Here is a 19284-nt window from a genome sequence, read left to right on the forward strand (position 1 = left end):
CAGGATTTTTCCCAGGCATACGCTGTAAACACACATCTGTCTTAAGCCATGCAAACATCCTAAAGCCGACACTTGCATGGAAGGAGCCTGGAGTTAATCAGCGACACAGTAATTCATGTAAATGATTCTATTTAGAGACGTCTTAACGATTCCAAGTCGCCCATATAGGAGAGCGAGACGGGAAAGAATTCTTCCAGAAATTCGGGGATTTGGAAGTAGCTTTTATGGGGGAATGTCCCTCCTTAAGAAGGCCAGATGTGTAAGGAGTCTTGGCAATGCCCCATAGGGGGGAAAAAAATGAAATTATCCCATTTTTTATTTAAAAAAAATGAAAGTCTCGCCAGTGCTGCTCATTGGAGGAGAGAGACAATATGTGCATGTTCGGGGCACCGCTGCTAAGCACCAGTGGTGGTCGGTCACCTAGGCAAAGAAAAGTGCTAATATCTCAAGAACAGAAACATTTTAATAAAAAGGTACGTTCCAAAACTACTCGTTTTTACAAAAACTCTATGACAATCCCCATCTATGAAGATGAAAATTCCTTTAAAAAGGAGAACTATTGGAGAAGAGAATAAATTAGTATATTTTTCCCTTGATTCATTTCCGTACACTGCTGGTCTCTTTAAGGAAAGCCAGTCCCTTGAAATCGGCATTAAGGATGATTAATCCTCTACTGTGCACTGGTGAAGGGCAATCACCCCCCAAAAAATTGTCTGTAGATGGTGTCTAGCTTGTTATAGAGTCATCACTGACTTATTGGGTGATCACCTTTGATAGGTGGAACTGGAGAGAAAGTTCTAATAGAGTCCTAATATACATATTTTTCCCCCATGAAGCATTGCCAATAAGTCTCTATACTCAGCTGGTCTCCTTATGGTGCGTCGGTACCACCCAAACTCACTGGTAAGCAAGAAAGTTATACGAACTTATGTAAGATCTCCCAACTAATTCTAGTGTTGGACCATTGTGGGGGGAACCATGGGAAAGTTCATGAAAATCCCCACTTGTGAGACACTTTAAAATCCTGTCTCTGATTTGCCCAGAACTGTACTCAATAGTGTCATCCACTTTGTAAACGTAAATGTTAGAAGGTATGAGACCAACGCACCCAAAATATGGATAATGGGTAACCTGAGTTAGAAAACAGGGTCCATTTTCATTCCATAACTAGCACCATTTTTGACAATAAGAAGCATCTGGTACTGCAGTTTAGGTGGATATTACAATATCAAGAAATAGCTCATAGGCACAGTGGCGCCAATTCAGGCAAAAAGTAAGCCTCTTTGTCTAACCTTAAGACCCCTCAACCAGTGAGTAGCGTCCTGCTGAAACTTACCGTTTGACCACTGGTTTCTTGTCCACAGACTTCAGCATTGACCTCCAGTCCTCAGGAGCTTCAGATTTTGACACTTTATTGTCAGAATGTTGTGCTGAATTGTGAAATAAGAGAAAGTAAAAGTTGAACCTCTTTGGTATGGACTTCACAGCAATCAGATACAGAAGGGAGGATGGAAAGCACCGAGCAAGGAATGTGCAGATGAAGCCAAGTTGTCAACATGTTCTCAGCAAAGCTCTCCCACAAGGAGATCCAATTAAAGACATGTAACGGAAGAACACCTACCTTTTGAAGAAGACTCCTCCACCTTCGGGACTCTGGCAGGACTTGGCACACTAGGCTGTGCTGGTTGTATACGCGGTGCTGGAACAGGAGCTTCAGAAGCTTTGCTGATGCTCGGTGATGGGGTCCTTTTTGGAGGCTCGGGACTTAACACGGATGTTGTCACTTTAGTTTTTCTTTCTTTCGGAACAGGTTTCTCAGGTTCGCTTTTGGGAGTAGAAACCACTGTTATAGTTGGCTGTGGATCTGGTGACCTGGAAAATAATTGTTAAAAAGAAATTGCTGGTGACCACAGAGGCATCTCCTAAGTATATGTTCCTACCTAGGCCATCACTGGCTGTATGTGGCTGCTTGGTTAGCGGTCAGAGTGGACCTCTTTTATTGGGACGAAAAACATTAAAACATGTTTTTCAAGATCACGTCTGACTAAAGATGAACAAAAAAAAAAAATAAAAATAACGAACAGGACCCTGGTCAGTCAGACACGCCGGTACTCCATGGCTGCTGGATCAGAGCCTTAAGAACCTTCTCCTACCTGCTGTTATCCCCATCTAACACAGAAAATCCATTAAAAGAAAATCTGTCAACAGGTCAAAAAAAAAAAAAAAAAAGTGCTCATTTTCTGCTCTCATTTTAATCCCGTTGCCCCCGAGCATTCTGCTTTTTTCTTTTTTTAAATGCACCAGATGGTTCCAGAGATATGGGACTTTTTATTTGGTGCGGCTTTTTATGGTCCTCACAATGGGGCGTGGCTTACCAGGTAATGTAGAGCAGCGTAAAGACACGCCCCCGAGGATCCTGTGAGCCACATCAGCTTGTAAAAATCATAAAAATTAGGCACGGAGTTAAAAAAAGGCTCACAGTTCTGGAACCATATGGCATATTTAAGAAAGAAATAATGCTGAATAATCAGGGGAGCACAGGAATAAAAATAAGAGCTAAAACTGTCTGCCACTTCTGACCTGGTAACGGGTCTTCTTTAAAGTTGGTTAAACCAGACGAACAAGCATCTGTCTTTGGTTAAAAATTCTCCTACCAAGCAGAATTACAATATAGTCTCAAAAAATACAATAGGAAGTCAACAGGTCCAATGACCTTACAAGCGAACACGTACCTTTTTGGGGGAGTGGATATACTGCTGGAAGTGTCTGCTGGTTGAGAAGACTTAGCTGGCGTTGTACCTGGAATATTTTTTAAGAGAAAGTTCCTAGCTTTATCTTTTTCAGTGCTGACCTCAGATGTACGCGGTGTTAGGTGAACAACCACCGATCCTACAGGCCCGTTGGACACAGATATTTTTGGAGATTCTCGTCCATTCGAAGATTGGTTGGTTGTTGGCTCTGATGCAACAGGACTTGACTGAAAAAACTTCTCACGGGCTTCCTTATTTTTGGCGGTCGATGAAACCGAACTCTTTGAGGAGGAATTTGGTTCCTTTTTGTCATCTTTAGCAGCTGAGGAAGACCATTTCCCATTAGACAGAGAAGACACAGTGATAACATTTCCCGAGGCACCAGTGATTTTGGATTGTTGACCAGGCTGTCCTAAATCTTTTGGGGCATCTTTCTTAGATGAAGAGGAGTGACTAATGTCTTTGTTCCCTTTGCTTGCCTGTAAATAGCCAGTTGTTGGGCTGCTGGATATATTTGAAGCCAACTTGTCCTTATTGGGGCCCAATGGGCTAGAAACATTGGTTCTCAATTCTGGGCTACCATAAAAGCCATGTGCTGTCCTGTTTGTGGATTCGTGCTTGGTTGTGTTTGGCGAAGTAGGAACAGCCTTAATGACGGTGGGTTGTCCAGTAAAAGTTGACTTATATCCAGACTCTTTTCCCGTTTTACTAGAGACATCAGTAGTGTTTTTGTTGGCAAAGCCAGAAGCAGTCCTGTTAGTTGGCTCTGGGACAGACGAACTTGTGGTACTTTTCCAAGATCTGCTGGGAGGGGAGCTGCTTGGTTGACTTGTTGAAATAGGGTTGCTCCGATTAACTCCTGAAAAAGCTACTATAGGCGTATTTGGTCCAATGAATGAAACGTTAGTGGGTGTAGGGGAGGGACTGTTACAATGGAGATTGGTGCAGACTAATGTACCCGGATAGTCTCTTATTTTATAACCGCCCTGCTGTAATGTTCTTGAACACCGTTTACACCTTGAAAATAAGGTTGAAAATATTTTTTTTAATGTCCAAATATAACAGAGGTCCTTCAGATGATGCACAGTCTCGGCTACCATGATGTCAACAAGACCTACCTGAAGCAATTCCTGTGATAAAGCTTCCCATCGGCCATGTGTCTCTGAACCAAGTGGACATGTTGACTGCAGATGGCACAGATGCTGTTTACTGCATTGTTAGGATTCATCTCTCTTATGCCCTACAGAAAAGTAAAAGAAGAAACGCTTGTCAATACCAAAGCTTAACCAGTAAGGAATACGAGAATGCTAGCAAAGAGAACCAAGGGTAAGAATCGAGAAGTCACAAAATGAGCCATTAGATATCGGCCTTTTCTCAGATTTTGGAAGTAGGGTGTGAAGGTCTGAAGGATCTCAGATGCATCTGAATCATATATGGTCTTACCGCTCTAACTGGGGCATTCTCAACAACAGCTGGGCTGCCTTTATGTGCCGATTTGGTAATGGGTGTGGGTTGAGGAACATAATTGGTTACTTTCTTTCCAGCCGGTTCCTCAATAGTGTCTGGAGGTGGACGTTTCACACCTGCCATGCCTCCAACTGGTAAAGAAGATGAAGAGTGTTAACCACAAATAATCCTATAGTGCTATAAAAAACATAAAACAAGGTTCTTGTTGGATGGGCAAGCGATAGTAAGGCTGGTCGAACAGATTTTGACTTTTACGAGAACTCACATTGCTCCTCCTCACACCCTGGTCTCACATTGATCTCCTGGCTGATCTGGGCTGGCACTGCCCCTCCGCATCTAGTCCATTTATGGATTGCTCCTTCGCCCTCTACCAGCGCTCGAAATTAAATAAAATGTACCGTTGTTGGGTGCCGAAGCAAATTGGTCGAAAATGAACTCATCCATACGTCAGCTTATTTTTGCCACCTAAAAGCCATCCCGTGGGACACCTGCACAATGGCCCTGTTATTAATTCATGTGATGCTCCACAATCCAAAGTTAGTCTCCTGCTTTCCCACACTACGCACCCAATAAATAAGTAGTAGGGGACCCACAGATCCATGAGAAGGGAATAACATAACAAATCGAATGTAAAGTGAATGACAGGAGGTAGTGAGCTAGTGTCCCTGATCATCACATAAATGGGGCCCAGATCCTACGTCTTGGAGTATTTAGGCATCACGTTGGTTTTGGCATCTTTTCAGCAGATGAGGCTCCTTTAATGTTCCCTACAGATGAATTCTATTATTCAGCCAGAAATCACAGCGAGCGTATTCATGTATGCAGCGCTAACCAGCGATCCATTAACGAGGATAATGAAATCACACCGCACAAGGAGACTTTCCTACAGACTGGAGCTAAACAATACCCATGTTGTTTCCTTCATTACCGGGCAAACAACTAACAGAAAGGAACACATTTAGAAACAACTTTTCCTCCTGCTGGAAAGCCTAAGCAGAACCCGCTGAAGCCTCCTCCATGGCGGATTCAGGGCAGAACGGCAGCCAACTCCTATATAAACAGCTTGTGTATTTACTCGGGAAATATTTGATGAACACACCTTAATCCCGAGCTCGATTCAGAAGAAAATCAAGTGCAAACATAGCAGCCAAAAACACGGCAAATTTGGTAAATCCTGCAATGATTTCAGTGCAACTTTTTGTGACTCTTCAAAATAGTTTTGGGGTATATGAATATTGCGTCTTTTCGAACGCATCCAGTTTTTGAAGACTCTTCAGAAAACACCAGCGAAAATTCCCTAAAGCGTCGATTGTATCACTTTTGGGGGTTTTCGGAGCCATTTTTCAGCCTCTTTTTTTAACAGTGTTTTTTACAGCACTTTTTGGACTTTGTTTTAAAATCCATAGAACAATGAACTAACTAATATCCTTTCCCAAAAAAAACGATGGCAACACACTTAATAGTGACGACCAGACTTCTTTTGAGCCTTTCTGTTGACTTGTATTGTAAAGGATAGAGCGTAAAATGCCTGGGGAATCCTCTGCTCACTGCTATAAACAGCTTGGCATCTTTGGAAACACCAAAAAGACGCTCAAAGGACAACAGCAAGTCATCTTTATATCGAAATACGTATGTCCAGGCTTTTGAGTGTTTCCCAGGTGCTTTTTCAGGGGGATTTTGGAGTGAAACTGCCTGAAAAAGATGTATGCACAAACCATAATAGTCACATTGTCCTGGAGTGTCAAGATTTTAATGGATTATCTGAAAATGGTTAAAATTGCAAAACAAGCAATTTTTCAATTTACCTCTTTAAAAAAAATCCTCTCCACTTTCAAGAACTGAGGGATTTTTAGTTTTAAAGTTTGTTGCCTCGCTTAAACGCCAAGTTGCGAGGCCGGTTATCTAGATAAGGCGCACAACGCCCTCTGTCTCCATTCCAATCTCCAAGCACGGCTCTGAAGGTGGACGGATTGCTGGATCCAAGCCAGCTTCAGTTACCGCTGAGCTTCACCTATGCTGCAGAGGCAAAGTGGCTTCTGCTTGCAGAATGTTAGAGCTCTCATATTTAAAGAGAGCACTACCCCCAGCAAGCAGGAGGCAGAGGGGCAACGTGCTCCTGGAGACAGAAGATTAGAACGCTTCTTTTAGGCTTTATATCAATATAGTTTATTGAAGAACAGTCGAAAGAGAGACTTCTGCAGTGAAACATGCCCAAAGCTGCTGCCACTGGAGCAGAGAGTATGTCCATGGCAAAGTTAGAAGAATTAGCTGAGCAGCCGATGGCTTGCTGTTGTGTGTAAATAGCCAGGTTAAATGCCTTTTAATAGACTAGAACTGGCCAATGGGTAACTAGACATTTTTTTTCTTATATGTATTAACCCGTTTATTAGTGTTGATCAGTGGGGGATTCTGGTCCTGAGACTGAAGCGTTCAGACCATTTCTGAGTGCCGTGTTCAGATGCACGTAGAGCCGGTACACCGCTCAGTTCAAGGATAAGCTGAATGCTTTAGACCTTTTATTTGAGAGATCGATTCAGAATATGGACCCTCCAACGATCAACACTTACAAAAAAAGACTATAACATATCAAAAAGTTTCCCATAATATTGGTTGTAATTCGCATTAACCATCTACAATCTAACATGTATATTTGGGTCCCCAATCTCCCTCAGTGGCCATTTTCAAGGAAAGAAGGATCAGCATGCCCAACCCTATGTTTATTGGTGGCAATTTTTCATCTAGAGTCTGGCAGTGACTTATTACCACCGATCGACCAAACCGCTGCATGACCAGCTCTACCCTCACCTACTGTATTCTCACCCATCCCTTGTAGATTGTGAGCCCTCGCGGGCAGGGTCCTCATTCCTCCTGTACCAGTTATGACTTGTATTGTTTAAGATTATTGTACTTGTTTTTATTATGTATACCCCTCCTCACATGTAAAGCGCCATGGAATAAATGGCGCTATAACAATAAATAATAATAATAAATAATAATTTCTCCAACCCCGGTGAAAACACCGCCATGTTTGGCAGAACGGAGTCCACACGTAAGTGTCGGCCATAGGAGCCTCCAGCTCATGGGCATGAGAGCGGCATGGTGGCCATTTATCATCAGAGCCAGATATTTCCCATAACTGGGAGTGAAACTATTGTGCACTTCGGGGACTTTTCCAAGGATAATTAAATCAGACTGGGTGGATGGTAAAGCTGGTTTCACTTTCCAGGTCTGCTGGGTTACTGCATGTCCTGAATTTCTCCATTGTTTATCTTCTTGAGTTAAAGACCCATAACCTACATAAAGTAACTGCAGCAATTTATCGCAAAACCGCTCATGGATGACCTCTAATTCACGTTCCAGCAGCTTTAAGAAAAACATTGGATGGAGTTAGCTAGGAGCCCTTTGGCAAAAGCTTAAAAGCTCAAAAGGGGGTGTATATAAAGCGTAGAGTCAAATTCCCCATTAGGAAGCTCAAAGTTGATGATGAGGGTCTTTCATTCAGGACCTACATTTTTGTTGTGAGCTGAGAAATGTGTGTCTGAATTGATATGCAAATGAGGCTTAAGAACTATGGTAGATCTGAAGACTCTGCCACTCCAGTTCTATTCCCGGCCCAGCGCCACCTTCTCCTGCATAACTGACAGCCTCTATGTTGTGTGACTTCAGGAAAACGAGTCATCAGTCAAGAAGGAAGCGGCAACGGGTGGGGAATAGAGCTGGAGTGACAGAGGCTTCAGATCTACCACAGTGCTTCAGCTTCATTTGAATATCAATTCAAATGTTGATTTCTCAGTAACAGAGGAACGGACTGGCCATGTAAAGGTAATGCTGGACTTGTCTTTGAAAGAGCTACATGCAGGGCAGTATTTGCCACTAGGCACTTGAGGGCACGTGCCTAGGGCGGGACGATGCGGGGGGCGGCGCCTGAGCAAGTTTTTTGTTCTGTTTTTTTTTTTTTTTTTTTAAATTAAAGTCCGGGGTCTTCAACCGCCCACAACCTCACCCCACCCCCTGCGAGCCCGCCCGCTTGAGGACATCATACTCGCCCTACTCCAGTGATGCCTGGTCTCAGCACCTGCAGCGTGTTCCTGTGTGGGCGGTCACGTGGTACCGCTCATTAAGGTGATGAATATGGACGCATATTCGTTACCTTAATGAGCGGTACCACGTGACCACTCACGCAGGAAGACGCTGCTGCATCAGGACAGAGATGGAGGGATGTTCGGCGCGGTGTGGGAAAGGTGAGTACGACAGCCAGGGAGGACAGGGGGGGGGGATAAAGGAGGGCGGAGGGGGGACGGGAGGAGGATGGGGGAGCGAGCCATGCATGCAAGAAAGGAGCGGGGAAGCTGAGCCATACATACAAGATGGGAGGGGGGGAAGCTGAGCCATACATACAAGATGGGAGGGGGGAAGCTGAGCCATTCATACAAGATGGGAGGGGGGAAGCTGAGCCATTCATACAAGATGGGAGGGGGGAAGTTGAGCCATTCATACAAGATGGGAGGGGGGAAGCTGAGCCATACATACAAGATGGGGGGGAAGCTGAGCCATACATACAAGATGGGAGGGGGGGGGAAGCTGAGCCATACATACAAGATGGGTGGGGGGGGGAGCTGAGCCATACATACAAGATGGGAGGGGGGGGGAAACTGAGCCATACACAAGATGGGAGGGAAGCTCAGCCATTCATACAAGATGGGAGGGGGGGGGAGCTGAGCCATTCATACAAGATGGGGGGAGGCTGAGTCATACACACAAGATGGGAGGGAGGGAAGCTGAGCCATACATACAAGATGGGAGGGGGGGAAGCTGAGCGATTCATACAAGATGGGGGGAGCTGAGTCATTCATACAAGATGGGAGGGGGGGGGGAGCTGAGCCATTCATACAAGATGGGGGGGAGGCTGAGTCATACACACAAGATGGGAGGGGGGGGGGAGCTGAGCCATACACACAAGATGGGAGGGAGGGAAGCTGAGCCATACATACAAGATGGGAGGGGGGGTGTTGTGAATTCTGTTGTCAAGCTCCCTCCTGTGGTCATGAATGGTACTTCGGCTGGTTCTGTCCGTGGGCTTCCTCTGGTGGTTGTGAGTGGAGCTGCGGCTTCTGAGTTTCCTTCCACAGGTGATGAGGTTAATTCGTTAGCTGGCTGCTCTATTTAACTCCACTTAGATCTTTGCTCCATGCCACCTGTCAATGTTCCAGTATTGGTCTAGTTCTCTCCTGGATCGTTCTTGTGACCTGTCTTCCCAGCAAAAGCTAAGTTCCTGCTTGTTTTTCTCTGGTTTGCTATTTTTCTGTCCAGCTTGCTATTTTGATTTTTGTCTTGCTTGCTGGAAGCTCTGGGACGCAGAGGGAGCGCCTCCGCACCGTGAGTCGGTGCGGAGGGTCTTTTTGCGCCCTCTGCGTGGTCTTTTTGTAGGTTTTTGTGCTGACCGCAAAGTTACCTTTCCTATCCTCTGTCTGTTCAGTAAGTCGGGCCTCACTTTGCTAAATCTATTTCATCTCTGTGTTTGTAATTTTCATCTTTACTCACAGTCATTATATGTGGGGGGCTGCCTTTTCCTTTGGGGAATTTCTCTGAGGCAAGGTAGGCTTTATTTTTCTATCTCTAGGGCTAGCTAGTTTCTTAGGCTGTATCGAGTTGCATAGGGAGCGTTAGGAGCAATCCACGGCTATTTCTAGTGTGTGTGATAGGATTAGGGATTGCGGTCAGCAGAGTTCCCACGTCTCAGAGTTCGTCCTATATTATTAGTAACTATCAGGTCATTCCGTGTGCTCTTAACCACCAGGTCCATTATTGTCCTTACCACCAGGTCATAACAGGAGGGAAGCTGAGCCATTCATACAAGATGGGGGGAGCTGAGTCATTCATACAAGATGGGAGGGGGGGAAGCTGAGCCATTCATACAAGATGAGAGGGGGGGAGCTGAGACATTCATACAAGATGGTAGGGGGGGGGTGAGCCATTCATACAAGATGGGGGGAAGCTGAGCCTTTCATACAAGATGGGAGGGGGGGGTAGCTGAGCCATACATACAAGATGGGAGGGAGGGATTTATTATGTGTGGGGACAACTGGAGTGGGGATGGAGAGATTTATTGTGTGTGGGGACAATTTGAGTGAGGATAGGGGGATTTATTATGTGTGGGGAGAATTGGAGTGGGGATGGGGGATTTAATGTGTGGGGGGATATTTGAGGACACAAAATGAAGAGCAAAGGGGAGATGGGGAAACAGTACAGGGGAATGGGGGGCATGTATGGGCAATGGGGGTATGTATGAGGAAACAGTACTGGGGAATGGGGGGGCATATATGAGGAAACAGTATGAGGAGCGAACGGGGGAATGTATGCGGACACATTAGGAGTAGCGATGTGAAAAATGTATGTGGACAGAGTACGGGGAGTGAGGGTGATGGGATGTGTGCACACACACAGTATGGGGAGTCAGATGAGCAGGCAGTATAGAAAGTGAGGGGGTAAATATATGTGGAGACAATATGGTGAACAGGAGGGATGTGAGAGGAGACAGTATGAGGAGGGAGGGGAATAGTGTGATGAGACAGTATGGGGGGAGAAAAGTGAGTGGGCACAGAATAGAAACTGAGTAGTTGGTTCGTAGCATGGGGGACAGTGTAAGGGCACAGCCAGGAGGGGAATGTGATGACAGAGTACAGTATAGAGACTGGGCCCTATAGGGGGACACAGTATGAGAGGACAGTGTGAAGAGAGGGCCGATATGGAAAGGAGAGGTCAGTGTGAAGAGCATGTACCATAAGAGGGACAGTGTGGGGGTTATATTTTGTGTAGACAATATAGTGAGGGGCAATTTTTTATTCAGGAGCATTATAATGACACTTGTATCTTTTAGGGCGTCATGTGGAGATTTTCTGCAAAAGAGTGGAGAAGATGGAAGTCTGCAGAGATGGCTGTGAATGAGAAAACTCATGATGAAGAAAAGAAGAACAGCTCCAGAGATGACGTCATGTATAAGGTACCTAGATGTAAATGTTTTTTGTGATACTGACTAATTTTCATGTTTTTATTTATGTTCGGAGCATTAAAGGGGATGTCCAGGTTTGTAATGAGTCTGCAGTCATTCTATGTGACTGCAGACTTCTGAGTTCTCACAGTGCACACTGCACGCTGTCAGGATTCTCTCGTGCTGGCGATTTACATACATGTGGTCACATGCTGACTAGACATGTGTGGCCTCAGCCAATGAAAATGAACTGAGCGAGGCCGGGCACGTCTAGTCGGAATGTGGTCAGAAGTATACAAATCACATGCTTGTGCTGACATGACTGTCCACCGGCAAGGGAGAATCCTGAAAGTGTGCAGTGCATGCGTTGTGAGAATTCAGAAGCTGCGATGTCAGGATTCAGCTCTGCAGCTTCCAGTAGTCATCACATGGACACTTCTCTCACATGCGACTTTCATACTTATGGTCCTGTCACAACGAGCTTCTCTTCTGCTTCTCTCTGGTTTTCACTGAACATTGAGCGCATTAGGGAGAGGAGCTCGTTGGTACATGACTAAGTGTGAAAATCGCATATGTGCTGGGGGGGGCGCCAAAATGAATTCTTGCCCCGGGTGCCAGAAACCCTAGATACACCTCTGCCGGCATGCTACTGCAAGCGGTGATTACCGGGTCCGGTGGAGGGAGGTCTGTGCACAGTGCAGCACTGGCAGTGAGGCAGGGACTGAGGGTGTGCACAGAGAGAATGGAGACTGCCCATGCCAGTCTACGCTGTAGCCTGGAGCCCTCATTATCATAGGAATATGGCAGCTAATAAATTGTTTTTCTAAAGCTTTATAGAGTAGTTTTAGGTCAGGGAGGGATGAGCTAGCAAGGTGCAGGGACAGGTAGTGATATCTACTTGCGGACATGTGCGGCACTTGCGGTTTTGCACTGGCGGTGAGACAAAAAAAACACTGCTAGGAGCGTTTTTTTTCCATTGCTGTAAGTACTGCATTTGCCGGATCGCTGCAAAACCGCAAGTGCCATAGGGATGAATGAGGCCGAACGAAGTGTTGCTGTAAATGATCCGTTACACGGCAGATGCGGAAAAACTGCCGGATCTGCTGCAAAAGGCTACTCTCACATCAGCGATTTATGGCAAAGTCACTGCCGATAGTGTCATACTCAACAATGGGGGAGGCAGCACTAAAGGTGCCTAGGGCAGCAGAAACTCTAAATACGGCCCTGGCTACATGTGCATCTAAATACCTTGGGTGATGAAATTCTGCTGATAGACCCCATTTAGTTGAAACTTAATTGTACAGGAAAATATAGTTTTATTGTTTTTTTGTTTCTATCTCAATGTTTTTGATGTTTCAATATGGTGTAACTACTTGAAGTTTGTAACACTCTATGTATAGAAGCAAGGAGCCGGGGCAGAGGTCCTACCATCAGGGCACATTCCACATCGCTTGCGAGTGGAAAGAAGTTTCACCCTCATAAGAAAAGCAGGATTGAAAACATTTTGAACAATCCTCCCGGGAGACTGATCCTTTTCATTCCTTTTTCACTAAAGAGGGCTTTCCCACAGAGGAGGGGGAGCAGCAGGGCCTCCTTCTCCGAAAACAGCCTCAAACACATCGTAAAAACACCACGATACGCCTCCTGCCCCATCAGAAGACGACAACACAAGGGATTTTCCTATATTAACAACTATTTCATATAAATAACAACACAAAACAGCAGATGATATAAGACAGAAATTACAAGGGGTCAGGTTTTGGCCAATTAATGACACTTTTCACACACCACAATACATTTGTTGCATTGGTCGTCCCTTACGGTACTTTATGGCCACATGGGTCACGCAACTCGGGTCACAGGCTAAAGTGGAAAGCATCGTTTGTGGAGTTTATTTAGCCGAACACAATGGGGAAATCAGATGGAAAAAGCTGAGCAGCAGTAGCTAAATATAGCTAAACACAAATTGAGGTCACCATGCCACGTAGTGAAGGACAATGGCTGCCATTCTGCAGATCATGGAGGTCCAGGAGGTTAAAGTCCACTAGTAAAACCTTAATAATCTATCTTGAAAGTTAGACAATTGCTGTAGTTAACCCAGGACAGGTAATACATGTATGATCGGTGACAGTCCGATTGCTGGGACCCCGGTTGATCATGAGAATAAGGGTCCAGTGTGAATGGGGTGGTGGACAACTCTTTTTGCTTCTATTGATCTATGAGAACTTTGGTCAAATGTTGACTGGAGCGATGGTGAAACAAGAGCACTACTAGAAGTTATCCTCTCTATAGGATAGGTAATAACTTGCTTATCCGTGGCGGGTCCAATCCCCAATCCAGAGAACGGGGCCAACAATGTGCTCCTTGGCTCCATTCATTTTCTAAGGGGCTACCCAAAAAAGCTTAAGGGCTGTACTTGGCCACCCCACCAAGAATGAATGAAGCAGAGGCGTGCATGGCCGACCTCAACTCCAATTAGCCCTGTTCCAAGAATTGGTGGGAGTCCTAGAGGTCTGACCCCCACCGATCAGCAAGTGAGCACCTACCCTATGGGGAGAGCATACGTCTGAAGATGGAGTTGTGTTGACCAATGGTAGAGGGAAGAACAAAAGCTACATGTCATCGGCGGTTTTGTGCAGTCACAGGAACGCTACAGTGGCAAAAGCCAAAGATCACCGGCGTTGAAGCGACAAGGAATTCATTGGGTAAGTTGTGCCTTTTTTTTTTTTCTACCTATCTTACGGCATTTGTCTTTAGGCAAATAAAGACTTAACAGGAAATATGGCCATAAGCTCCTAAGGCAGAATCTGGCTCCGAGCCACCAGGTGATTTTTGATACTGCAGAGGGGCCATTTCTCCACCCCAAGGAACCAAGAGCCCGTATGTGATGGCTACCTCTGCACCACCCAAAGCTACATCACCGACACATGGAAGGATACTAAAGCGGGTTACTCACTAGGCGAGCGTCCATGGAAGTAGTTATAGTACTGGGACACGTAAGTCAGGACGCTCAGTCGGTCGGGCACCTTGAGTTGGACCATATCTTCTGCATCCAGGAGAGCAGGAATCCCAAGCTGTTCCTCAGCCACACGGAAAGCCTGTAACATGGGGGATAACAAGGGACCCACGGGAGACATCATATCAATGAGCGCAGCATTACCGGGCCTCACGTTACGAGGACGGACCTCCAAGAGCATGCTGCGTAAAGACATTATCCAAGACCGCCGCCATCAGCAGCGTTATCTCTTCCGCTGGATAAATTAGTCATTAACATATATGCAAATGAGACTGCTTATCTGTACATATTAGTAAAAGGCGAGTCTCCAAGGGACGTTATCCCTGTCCTAACAATCGCGTATACTATATATTAAACTGCCAGTTATAGAGGATTTCCACCCAAAATTGGTCATAAGAGAAGCAGCGGCAATTATAGTTTACATTTTAAGAGGTGGACGAAAATTAGAAAAACATGACTGCCGTCTTCCAGAAACAGCGCCCCACCGGTCCATGTACGGTATTGCAGCTCCGATCTATTAACTCCTTTAGGAACCAAACTTTTTTTTTTTTGCCACTTTCAGTTGGGTCGCTTTTTTTTTTTTTTTTTTTTTTTTTTTTTGAGACTCCTAATTTTTATTCTTGACGGATTGGCTATTTAAATGCCGCTGTCAATCAGCAGCGAGCAGAGGAAGCTTTGTGCGCTGCCGTTACAGTGAATGGCGGCTGTATAACACATACAGCACCTGCCGTGTGTGGGAGTTTGCCGTTAAGGGATTAAAGTGAATGGGGCTTAGTTGCAGTTCCACAAATGACCTGTGCACTGAAGTGGTGCTGTTTTTGGAACAAGTACCGTAAATCATGGTTTCTCTAATCTCAGACAATCCCCCCAAAAAATTAAAATTAGTAATTGTTTTTTTAAATGAAAAACTGGAACAGGTTTGAGAAACTAGATACTTCTATTATATTAGAGATTAGACAGATTTCCCCATTACAGAGATAGGAGCTGATGATGTTATGTAAGGGGAGGAGATAGAAGCAGAAACAGACATTCTGCTGCCAGTTCTCCATAGAATTTTATAGGCACCAACTGTCATCTCCGATCTCAGTAATGGGAAAATCTGTCTTCACCAATTACAGATTTTACTGAAGAAATGGGAATTTTGAGAATAAAAGATCAGTCCAGGAGGGGCATACGTGTCCCACAATATTGCAGTATCACATGTTATGCCCGTTTTGGGCAATGGTGATATTTCAATTTCCAGATGTATTTATTTGTGTATTGAGTCCGCTAACATATACATATAAGTATGTAGAGGACTCGATATACAAATTAATACATTTGGAAATTGAAATGAAAGGTCACCATTGCCAAGAATTGACATAATGTGTGATATTGAAAAATTGTGAGACACGTATCCAACAAACGTAAGATTAGGATGATTGCACATGGGTGTCTATATGTCACCCAGAAATGTCGCAGGGCATGAAAAAAAATTAATATAAACTTACCAAGTGATTGTTCTCATAGATATTCTCCTTGCTAAGAGAGTTGAAATTTCTGCGAAAATACAAATAAACGTTTGGATTAAAAAAAAAATGTTATTTTTCCTACTTAAAAAATTATTTCATTTTTGTAGTTGTATTTTACAAAAACAAGCCTGCGGGCTTTAGATAACTGCTCTAAGGTCTATAGGGGATGGCGGATGTTTCCAAACATCTGATGTATTAAAAGGGAAATATGACTGTTCAAACCAAGCTCAGGCTCTCGGTGCACCCTTGGCATGCCCAAACTACTTGTTTTTCATTTATCTCTGCCATCCTCTTCCTTGACTGACAACTCTGGCTTTACGGGAGCTAGGAAGCGTTGAGCTAGAAGGCAAACAAGTAGGTGAGAAGGTGCACTGAACGGCTCGACCACACCGAGGGTGCACCGAGCGCCTGTGCTTGGTGTGAACAGTCATCTTGTGCTGACCGTAGTGCCCACTTCCCATGCCTGATCAACCAAGATGAACCGGCATGATAGAACACATCCAATATGTTTGTTCGGGACCCCATTTTATTTGGCAAAGCCCCTTCAGTGGGCAGCTCCAGTTGGAGTAGTTGCAGGTACCACGTATAATATGGGCCATCATGGACTTTAAAGGTTCCTTGTATAGAATTGCAGATTATCTGATGGACGCCGATCTGCTCACCATTAGCAGAGCTGGCGAGGCAGACAGGGTTGTTATGTGAACAGGGCCGAGCACAACAACCCGCAGGTGATATAGGTTTGTCGGTTACGTTCCAAGAACCGCGGCGGCATCAAACAATCCTGAACACATCGGCACACGCAGAAAAGATACATATAGCAGAATACAAAGCCAAAGTGAAGGCAGGCTTCTGAAGAACGTCTTGTCACATTCTTGCCTTGTCGGATTTGCCCGTTCATGTTTGTTTATGAAACATGTAAAAACAAAACTTTCCGGAGAAGAGAACGGCCCAGCGAAAGTCTCACGTAATACTATGCCATGAGCGGCTTCACGTTCTCAAAGGATGGTCTACATCAGAGGGGTAACGGCAGGGGATCGGAGGTCTGGAGAAAAGTATGCATTAAGGGAATAGGCGCCCAATACAGAGGGACTTTATTATCATTATTCATTTATAAATAAAACATAAAAGAAGAAGTATATCCAGTATAAATCAGGTGGTATACGTCACAGGAACAAACTGAAGGAAGCATACAGAGAACAGAAGACCCCACAAAGACCAAAATGACCCTCCATATTATTGTACCAGGTCTCGCAACACAGGACAGAAGAGAATGCAATATCAAAGGGGATGGGAAAACTAGATTTAAATCCCTTGCTACCAGGGAATAAAAAAAAAAAAAAAAGAGGGTGAGAAAGAAAGAGAGAGGGAGAGAAAAAGAAAGAGGGACAGAAAGAGAAAGAGGTAAAGAGAGGGCGAGAGAGGGAAAGAAAAAGAGAAGAAAAAAAAAAAAAAAAAAAGAGAGGGAGAGAAAAAGAAAGAGGGACAAAAAGAGAGGGAAAGAGGGAGAGAGAGAGAGAAAGAGAGAAAATGAAAGAGGGAGAGCAAAAGAAAGAAAGAGGGAGAGAAAAAGAAAGAGGGATAGAAAGAGAAAGAGGAAAAGAGAGAGACAGAGAGAAAGAAAGGTAGAAAAAGAGAAAGAAAAGGAGAAAGATAGAGAAAAATGAAAGAAAAGAGGAAAGAATAAAAGAAAAAAATGATAGAAAATGAACAAAAGAGAATGAGAGAACAAGAAAGAAAGGTAGAGAAAGAACAAAAGAACGAAAGAAAGAAAAAAAAGAAAAAAAGAAAGACAGAGATAGAGAAAAAAGAAAGAAAGAAAGAAAGAAAACGAACAAAAGAGAATGAAAGAAAAAGAAAGAAAGGTAAAGAAAGGTAGAAAGAAAAAAAGAAAAAAAAAAAAGAAAAAAAAAAAAAAAGAGTGAGAATGAAAGAAAAACAATAAAAGAAACAAGGAATAAATAGAAAAAAAAAAAAGAAACCACAAACTAACAAAACTTTGAGTTGGCAATACACGTTAGATAGCTGTGGGCCATACACGCCATTTCTTGCAGATCCGCAATCTGCGTGCACCCTCTTCTTGGCCGAGCGTGCATGGGAGAACCACTGCCAGACGCCGCTCACTGCTGCTAATCTCTCCTCAGATCATGGAGATGCTGACATTGCACTTGCCTGATCCTTTTCTTTCGGCTGATGGGTGACAATCAGGACACTACCATGCACATTAGATGCTCAGGACGTTGGGGCAAATGTTATTACACATGTATCTTATTATTAGACCTCCTGTAGGAGCAGTGCGGTGGCACATGCACGCACCACTAATACACATCCTACCATCTATGACCGGCTCTTCCACCAGATAGTACCAGCTCTAGATCTCGGGTCTCCTTCCTATACATTTCCCAGCAATACTTTCCCAGTCCATTAAATCAGTGCCATAAAGATGCACAACAGTGGTGATGACAAGATGAGTGATTAACGATAGGCGTCCCCGTCAGGTCATATAGATGTCCCCATCCCTCTACCCATGTTGGGATTGTTAGAGCAGACAACCTGCTGTGGACGCAGTCACATCCTGAACTAACCTTTATCATCAATCCCGGTGCTTCCTGTAAACCCGCGCACAATGACAGCGCCCCATGCCGGAGTGACAGGACCCAGCTGTGAGAGGAGAGGACCACAGCTCACAGATAAAGATCTCCTCGCTGATTAAACAGGACAGGAGAACAATGCAACAATGGGACGATAAGAAGCCGCGCACATTAAAAAGAACACAAAAAAAAAATAAAACCTCAGTCAGTCATTCTCTTGATTTTCTCACTTGCTTTTAACCTATTTCATGAAAATTCAAATAAAACAATGACATGGAATTCTCCACTGTGTGTCCAAGGAAGTAAACCAGGTCCTTCTCCTTACTTTATTGCGTCTGGCTGTAAGACAACTGGCTGCAGCAGGAGCCTCTCCCCCTCTGCCTTGCCTTCACTAGGACACCAATATTGCTTTCCACCATTGCTTTATACCATAATCTCCTCCTCTCCGTTCATCAGCTGAAAATTTGACCCTTCAACAGCAGATTTATCTCTGAGTTCTCTGCAGGATTTCTAGGATTTTATTTTTTTTTTTGTTACCAGAAACAGCGCCACGTTTATCCATAGACAGTGTCTGGTATTGCAGCTGAGCGATTATCAGCATGTGACTTGGGTACGCCGCAAACAAAATAGTCAATAACCACTAAAATCAATGGAAAAATAATCCACTTTATTATAAATTAATATTTAAAACAATATCACAATCATAATTAATCTCAAAAAGGAATTTCACAATATACAAGCGCTAAACCATTATACCACCATACCATTATACCCTATCAAAACAGTAGTAATGGATTCCGTAAATGGAATTTTCCTGTGATATATGAAGCACCATTAACTCTAAATCAATTCGCCTATCTGCAGCTCGAATCCAATCCACTCATCACACTAATGTAGAGATGAGTAACACCACTAAAAAAAGTTTCACCCATATTGGAACTAGGAGACACGTTTCGCAGCCGAA

At 44.2% G+C, this 19284-nt stretch overlaps 1 protein-coding gene across 1 annotated transcript in view; it reads right to left on the bottom strand.

Annotated features, from left to right (window-relative positions):
* MICALL2 (MICAL like 2) overlaps window positions 1-19284 on the bottom strand; it is a 47409-nt gene that overhangs the window by 15063 nt on the left and 13062 nt on the right. The window contains exons 3-9 of the mRNA XM_069734318.1: window positions 15712-15760; window positions 14162-14303; window positions 4194-4348; window positions 3869-3990; window positions 2733-3767; window positions 1622-1872; window positions 1337-1430 (exon numbers count right to left, since the gene is read on the bottom strand). Coding sequence (XP_069590419.1) covers window positions 1337-1430; window positions 1622-1872; window positions 2733-3767; window positions 3869-3990; window positions 4194-4348; window positions 14162-14303; window positions 15712-15760 — 1848 coding nt within the window. The remainder of the gene's footprint in view (window positions 1-1336; window positions 1431-1621; window positions 1873-2732; window positions 3768-3868; window positions 3991-4193; window positions 4349-14161; window positions 14304-15711; window positions 15761-19284) is intronic.

The sequence above is a fragment of the Ranitomeya imitator genome, chromosome 7 (assembly GCF_032444005.1).
Source record: "Ranitomeya imitator isolate aRanImi1 chromosome 7, aRanImi1.pri, whole genome shotgun sequence".
NCBI classification, from domain to species: Eukaryota; Metazoa; Chordata; class Amphibia; order Anura; family Dendrobatidae; genus Ranitomeya; species Ranitomeya imitator.